Consider the following 7,199-nt stretch of genomic DNA (forward strand, 5'->3'; position numbering starts at 1 on the left):
CCAGGGCTGAGCACCGGCCACTCCCCACTGCCGAGGGCCGAGGGTCACGGTCGCCAAGTCAGGCCCCGTCTCCCCTTCTCCCTTCCACACTCAACGGGACCCAGCCTGTCCTCTCAGCGCCGGGGTCTGGACACTCCTCCTCAGAATATCCAGCCCAGCCACCTAGCAAGGAAGCCCTTCCCCTCCAACCACAGCACAGCCGGGGCGCCCCGGCCCCTCTTCCCCAGGAGAGCGCTTTTTTCCTTCCAAGGCAAATAAAGGCACCGCAAACCAGGAAAGTTAGAAAAGTCTCTTTTTAAGTCTTTAAATTAAAATTTCACCCTGGTGAGATGATTGATTTGGGAACTAAATCCAAAGGCAAGCTCTCCACTCTGTCACCCACTCGGACGGGACGCACAGCGGGAGAGGCAGGGTGGCCGTGGAGGATCGGGTCCCCCGGCTAGGCAGAGCCTGGGCCTCTGACCCAAGCCGGCTCCTTAGTTCCGCACAAGCCCCGCACATCCAGCTGGAGATGGGGGGACCCCGGGAGCTGCGGGGCCGCTGAGGAAGCCAGGGTGGGGAGAGCGCCCCATGGCGAGGAGGCCTCCACCCCTCCGGCCGCCCCGCCGGGCACTTCTGGGAGCCCCTGCCGCCGCGGAACTCCTTGGAGTGGCTCCACGGGGGTCCTCTTCTGACTCCAGAAGGCATGACCTTTGAGGGGAGGCGGCTAGCAAGACACCTGGCCCCCAAGCACCTGCCCCGGCACCAGGGGTGGAGGGAGGGGTGCTGGCCCAAAGGGGAGGACGCTCCAGCCCTTCCCTGCTGACCCCGACCAGCCAGCTCCATTCTCACATACATTAGTTACATTTATATATTTATATATTATAGTTATATATTAAAAAGAGAAAAAACTTGCCTGAAGAGAAACTCCTGAAGGACCCAAGTGGCTCAGGAAGTTTACTAGCCCCGCCCCCCCACAACAATTCTTTTTATAAAATCTTCCAGTGCGATCTTCAGGAAACCCCCGCCCGCCCCAGCTCCCCCCACCCTGGCCCTCCTGTGTCTCCGCGACCCTGGGCTGCCCCCCAGCTCCAGCCCAGCGCCTGGCAGCATCCAGTGTCATCTCTGGCCATCCATGGCGGCCACGGCTTTCTGCTGGGAGCCCCCCTGCTGTGCTCCGGGGGGCCACGTGGGCTGCGGGTGGTGCAGGTGGTGGAAGCTGTGGGCCGTGGGCGAGGAGGGTGGGATCCACGCGGCCTGGTGGCCGGGGGGGGACGAGGCCCAGAAGGGGCTGAAGTTTGCAGGGGGGGAGCAGGCCACGGCCGTCATGGGGCCGTTGCCGCTCTGCAAGCCCTCCGAGGCGCGAAGCTTGGAGAACATGGCCAGTGCATCCGGAAAGTTGGGCGGCGTGGCAGGTGTGTTGCTGGGGGTGCACATCTGCTGGAAGAGAACACAGGTGTGGGGAGGGTTACCGGCACACTCCCCGCCCCCAACGTGGAGCCACGCCCCCTGGGCCCGGAGCCTTCTGATGGCTCTCCGCCAAGGCCAGCCCCTCCGTTATTCCCGTTTTCCAGTCCACGAGGAGCTTCTACAGGAAAAAGCACCCTTTCCACCCTGAGCCAATCGATACACACAAACCCCAACGATTTTCATCAAAACCAAAGAGAGTTTCATGATGCCAGGAAGCGACATCCCGAGGAGCGTCAGAAGTAAAGGGTTAATTCCAACCAGAAGCTAGGGTGTCAGATTCAAGTGAGGACAAGAGAGCAGCCCGGGACACCATTGCTTAGCGCCTCACCCTGGGTAAGAAACCACCTGGCTCCCTCAATAATCCGCCCTCAGATGTTCTGAGGTCGTTGGTCAAAGGAAGGCGGCCAGACCCAGGGTCTCCCTCCGATGCCCGGAAGCTACACTTTCTCAGTGTCTGGGTTCGTTCGGCATTAACAGCACCGGCCAGCAGGCCCTGGACACTTTGTTATCCCACTTCTCACGACGCCAGGGCACAGATGGGGAAACTGAGGCCCGGAGCTCAAGTCAAGTGACCAAGGCACATCCACCGCAGCAGACTACAAGCTGAGAAGATGGGATTCCCAGGCTCGAATTCCTGGGGGTGGGGGTAGGGGTGGGGTCCCAGATCTTCCGGGCCCCAGCTCTTAATCTCTACCCAACCCTGAGTCATCTGCACTTAGAGTTAAGTACAACTTCATGCCTCGCTCCCGGAGGACAAAAACCAGGGAGGGATTTGGGTTTCCTGTGTCCCCAGCATCTCTCCCATGATGTGGCAGCCAGAGGCTGCCAGAAGTCTCGGCCTGTTCTGTCCCTCAGCCCGCCTCCTGGGGGTACCTTTACCAACACCGCAAAACCTGCTGTCTTCTGCCACGACCCTGGGAGGGAAACTCCCCGAACTCTCCAGTATCCTCCACCCTTTCTGATCAGGGACCCCCGCCAGGAAGGGCCAAGGGCTGGGGTAGGGTGGCGGACTCTCCCCGCCTATGGGGGGAGGGAGGGAGGGGTAGTGCAGCGTGGTGGGGCTGAGGGTGCCACCTAGAAGCGTCCCACAGGGGCACCCGGCCCAGGGCAGCAGAGAGCAAGGCCTTACACAAAGCCTGTTCTGACCTCACCAGCAGCTTCTCCCTTTCCGGGGAAGCCAGGAGAGTACTTCTTTGAATTTCTCCTAATTTTAGCAACACCAGCCCCTCCCCCAGGCACGGGGCTGGGGGGGCGGGGGAGACAAGATTCTAGGGTTCCTCACCTCCCAGAGGGCGCTTTCACAGCTCTGCTTTTAAATCCCAGGCAGAAATTGAGGAGGGAGAAGCAGTCCTATTAACTGGGCCAGCTCCCTACCAGCAGCTAGGGAGCACCAACCATTGTCTTCCTCAGGGGCGGCCGCAGGGCTCCCAGCAGGCCCGGCCCCACCCAGACCGACCGCTTCCCTCCTCCCTTCTGTTCCCCGCCCCCCACCCCAGGGCTGACTTCTCGGCAGCAGGAAACAATGAATGGGGGGTGGGGGTAGAGGCCAATTGCATCACAGCATCGTGACTTCCCCAGTTGACCAAGCCAGCGAAGCTTGGCCTCGATGAACCACCCCGCTGCAGAGAATGGTCTGGCTCGCGGGGGACCGGGCGCATCCCGTGCCCACCTGGCTGGGTGAGCTCCTGCAAGTTCCTTCACCTTTCTGAGGTTCTCTCTCTCTCTACTTTGGTAAACGCAGGGGTTTGGACCACATGCTCCCGAAGCCCCTGCAGCTCCTTGCTTCTAACAACTGTGGACGAAGCTTCCAGCCCTCAAGCACACCCAGTGTCCACTGCACCCTGCTTGCGATGCAGTGCCTTACTCTTAGAGCTGCCCAAAGCCCCCCACCCCCACCCCCACCCCCCGCCTTGTCTGGGAAGATGCCTATAGCTGTGTGACTGTACAGTAATTTACAGGACAATCATTTATCAGCTACCTGTGCCCTGGGTCACTTCGGGTATTATGCCACTACTGTTCTCTTTGTTGTTAAGTTTTTTCCTTGGATTCTCTCTAAAATTAGACTCCTTGAGGGCAGGAATGGCATTCTCCACCGTGCTGATTAAGTACTCAATACATGGCGGGCTGATGGATACCCGAGATTATAAAGTCTGTTACAAAATCTGCCGCCTGCCTTGAGGGAAGCTTTTAAGAGATTATAATCCCTGGGCGCCTGGCTGGCTCAGTTGAAGAGCATGGGACTCCTGATCTCGGGGCTGTGAGTTCCAGCCTCACGTGGGGTACAGAGATTGAGAGGGAGAGGGAGGGAGAGAGAGAGACAGAGAGGGAGGGAGAGAGGGAGATTATAATCCCTTGGGATTTGCAGAGAAGGAACTACAGGACCTAAAAGGGCCCATAGTCCCAGCTCTCCCTGTTCACTGCACCACAAAATGCTTGTTCTGGAAGCCCCTGGGCGTTCTGGAATGGCTACAGTTGGTGGAGCAAACCCCAAGGCTCTTGTGAGAGATGGGAGGCAGGGGGCTCCCAGGTTCTAGCGCAAGGTGGAAGCCAGAGCTTTCCCATGGTCACACGCAGGGCAAGGTCTCCTGGAGATGACCCCTCACGGTTTATACAAGGAACCTGGCCTTAGCTTGCCACAGCCCTGCAGCCGGCACAATTCTCCCCTCATATTCCAAGACGTTTTTGTCCTTTGATTTATATACAGCATAAACCATTCCAAGTTGAGAAGCTGGTTAAAAGGTCAAGACGGACCCTTCTACTTGTCCTTTCACCTAGATGAAAACAGGGCCCCAAGGATAAGACACAACACTGAACCACGTGCAGCTTCTCCAGGAAAGGGAGCAGCTGAGAAGGGAGCCATGGGCAAGGACACCAAGTGTTAAAATGCCAAAAATGTACTCCAAAAGCCACAACAGATCTCCTGGGGAATAATGTTTTACAATCCCTACTGCGGAGCCCGGTCCCTCCCCAACCCCCCCCCCCAACAGAGCTAATAGGTAACTAGGGGTGGGGAGGGAAAGGCATTCAAGCCTCTAAAGTGAAAGCTTCGTCCTGTGCCCCTGGAAAGCAGGACACCCCCGCCGGCCAGGAGGGCAAAGCCTCAGGCCCCGGGGGGCCGGCTTGGAAAAGAAAGCAAACCCAGACCCCAACCGCTTCTGTTTCCTGTACTTTTATGTGTCTTTACGTACTGGGGTTAAATGCAAATTCTTGTCCTTATCTTGTCTAAATCCGTATGTCCTCCACGCTCAGGGCAAGTCCCTTTTCCAACAACAGGAAAGAGTGAACATACCTCTCCGGGTAGAGCCTAGCTCTACCCGAGCCTGGGTGGATTTATCCCTTTCCTGTTCCCTGCAGGGCTGGGTTGTTTGGCTGGGGTGTGGGGCGGGGGGGGGGGGGGAGCTCTCCGCAAACACAGACACCCCAGCTCCCAGCCCCCTCAGGGTCCTTCACCCGGGTCCCAGTTTTCCCAGACGACCCGTTACCATCCCATCCGAGCCCCCGCCCCATCCCCCGGCCATCCCGGCCCCCGGCCCCGGGGAGCGCTCCCGGCCCAGGCCCGAGGTCGAGGTACAGTCGCCTGGGAGGCCGGCCCACGAAGTTGGGCGAGCCAGCCGGCCCCGGGAGCCGCTCTTTCCTGGAAGACATTTTGGCTCTTTGTTTACATCGCGGCGCGGCGCTCCCCGGCAACATGGCTGTCACCGCCCGCGGCTGACAGCGGCCCCCGGCCCGCGCCCTCGGCTCCGGGTGAGCTGCGGGGCCGGGGTGCGCGCCCGCGCCGCGCCCGCCCGCCGGCACCCGGCCCCGCTTACCATCTGGTGGTGGTGGTGGCCGTTGGGAATGTTGGTTTCTTGGAAAAACGTGCTCAGGGCGGTCTGCGGACACACACAGCGGCAGGGCGGCGGTTAACGGGGACGGGGGCGGGAAGCCACCCCCCCCCCCCACCATCGGCCCCCGGCCGACCCGTCGGCCCCGCGGGCAGGGCCCCCCCGCGCCGTCCCCGGCCCCGGGCCCGCGCCCCACGCGACACCTCCCGGCCGCGGATCGCCTGACGGGGCGACACAAATAGAGCGCCCCCTCCCCGGCGCCGCGCGCCCCGGGCCTCGACCCGCGCGCACCTCGAACTGCCAGTGGGCCGCCTGCAGCAGCTGCTTCGCCTGGTCGGCCGCGCACCCCGCGGCCAGCACGAACTGGTTGATCATGACCTGGTGCCGCAGCTCGTCCATGTTCACCGACATGGCTCCGGCCGCCGCGCGACTCCGGCTCGGCGGCCGCGGGAGGCCGGCCGCTCTCGGCTCGCGCTCGCCGCCCGCTCGCCCGCCCGCCCGCGGCCTCCGGACCCCCAGCCGCCCGCCGCCCGCCCGGCGAGTGTCCCGGCCCGGCTCCCGCGGCCGCCGACACCACAAACAACGGCGCGGGGCGGGGCCGCTGTCCCAACGTTCGGGGGCCGCGAGCCGCCGCCGCTGATTGGCCCGCGCCGCTCGGCCTGCGCCCGGCTCCGGTGCGGACGTTCGATTCGAATCCTGCGGCCTGCGGCCCGCACTGTTTCTCTTTTCGCCCGGCCGCGCCCATTGGCGGAGCTCGGCGCCGTGGAGCCGCCCGGCATTGGTCGGCCGCTGTGTTTTGGCTCTTCCGGGCTCCTGGTTGGCCGCGGCCGGGAGTTTGGGGCGGAGCCGCGCGCGTTGATTGGCCTCCCGTGGGCCTGTTTGAACTCAACTTGAAAACCTTGAGTGTCTGCTGATTGGCCGAGGGCCCTGTGTTTGCTGTTGTAGGCTTGGGGGTGGTGCGGCCAAGTTCATTCATTACTTCATTGAAACTGTACATGCTCAGCTGGAAAAGCAAGACAGAGTGGCTTTGACTCATTTCCTCTGAAAGATGTGGTCATCTCGAGAAACAGAATGATCAAAATAGAAAACAGAGGCTTTGCAGCTGCTCAAGTCTCAAAGTTGTTTATTTTTTTAAAACTTTCGAACAGCTCTCCTTTTTTTTAGCCTTTTATTGAAATATAAGGTACTTGCTTTCTGCCTTTCGATCATTACCCTCCCCAAAGGCCAAACAAACTTTTCCTAGTTTTTAGACCAAAAACTTTTGCTCTCTAAAGATATAAACCGATGTTAACATACACTAAGTATAATTGCAAGGGGGGAAAAATGAGACTTTCTCAGTCACTAATAGCCCAAGCTGCGAATTTTTTTTTTCCTTAAATCAATTGGCCTAGCTGAAGCTAAATTTCTACCATCTTTTTGAATACAGTGTTTCTATATGGCTACTGGCTCTCAACCCTAGCCATTTAAAAACCAGATTTATTTATATGTGCTGAGCTATCATCTTCTGGATAAAAATTTGGCTTTTAGGAGCACCTGGTTGGCTCAGTAGGAAGAGCGAGCCACTCTTGATCTCGGGGTTGTGAGTTCAAGCCCCAGGTTGGGTGTAGAGATAACTTAAAAATAATATCTTAAAAAAAAAAAAAAAGGATTGACCTTCTAGGCTTTTTTGGGTATTGTGGGGGTGGGGAAAGAACTAGGAGTTTAAGTGGATTAAGGAAGGGACAGAGAAGTTAGGAAGGTAAATATTACTAGGGATTCACTGTTAGAATTTCAGTTTCTGAAAAACTTGGTAAGTTTTGGATCTGAAATACCAATTACACACTATGTTTAAATTAGTTCAGGGTTGGGGCACCTGGGTGGCTCAGTTAGGCGTCCGACTTCAGCTCATGTCACGATCTCCGGGTTCGTGGGTTCCAGCCTCCGCAT

General features: G+C 58.9%; 1 protein-coding gene across 2 annotated transcripts; it reads right to left on the bottom strand.

The window, feature by feature from the left end:
- Nucleotides 1-274: 274 nt before the first annotated feature.
- UBALD2 (UBA like domain containing 2) lies at nt 275-5,755 on the bottom strand. 2 transcript variants are annotated; one of them, XM_047081338.1, is made up of 3 exons: nt 5,565-5,755; nt 5,259-5,321; nt 275-1,416 (listed from the first exon to the last, which is right to left on the bottom strand). In XM_047081338.1, the coding sequence occupies exons 1-3, from the start codon at nt 5,682-5,684 to the stop codon at nt 1,099-1,101; spliced, it is 501 nt and encodes a 166-aa protein (XP_046937294.1). In that variant the 5' UTR covers nt 5,685-5,755; the 3' UTR covers nt 275-1,098. The 2 variants fall into 2 exon arrangements, with proteins under 2 accessions (XP_046937294.1, XP_046937293.1); XM_047081337.1 differs by having other exon boundaries at nt 275-1,419.
- Nucleotides 5,756-7,199: the final 1,444 nt, after the last annotated feature.

This window comes from Lynx rufus, unplaced genomic scaffold (genome assembly GCF_022079265.1).
Source record: "Lynx rufus isolate CCGP_SWC_20201006 ecotype Redwood Valley unplaced genomic scaffold, mLynRuf1.p SCAF_18, whole genome shotgun sequence".
NCBI lineage: Eukaryota > Metazoa > Chordata > Mammalia > Carnivora > Felidae > Lynx > Lynx rufus.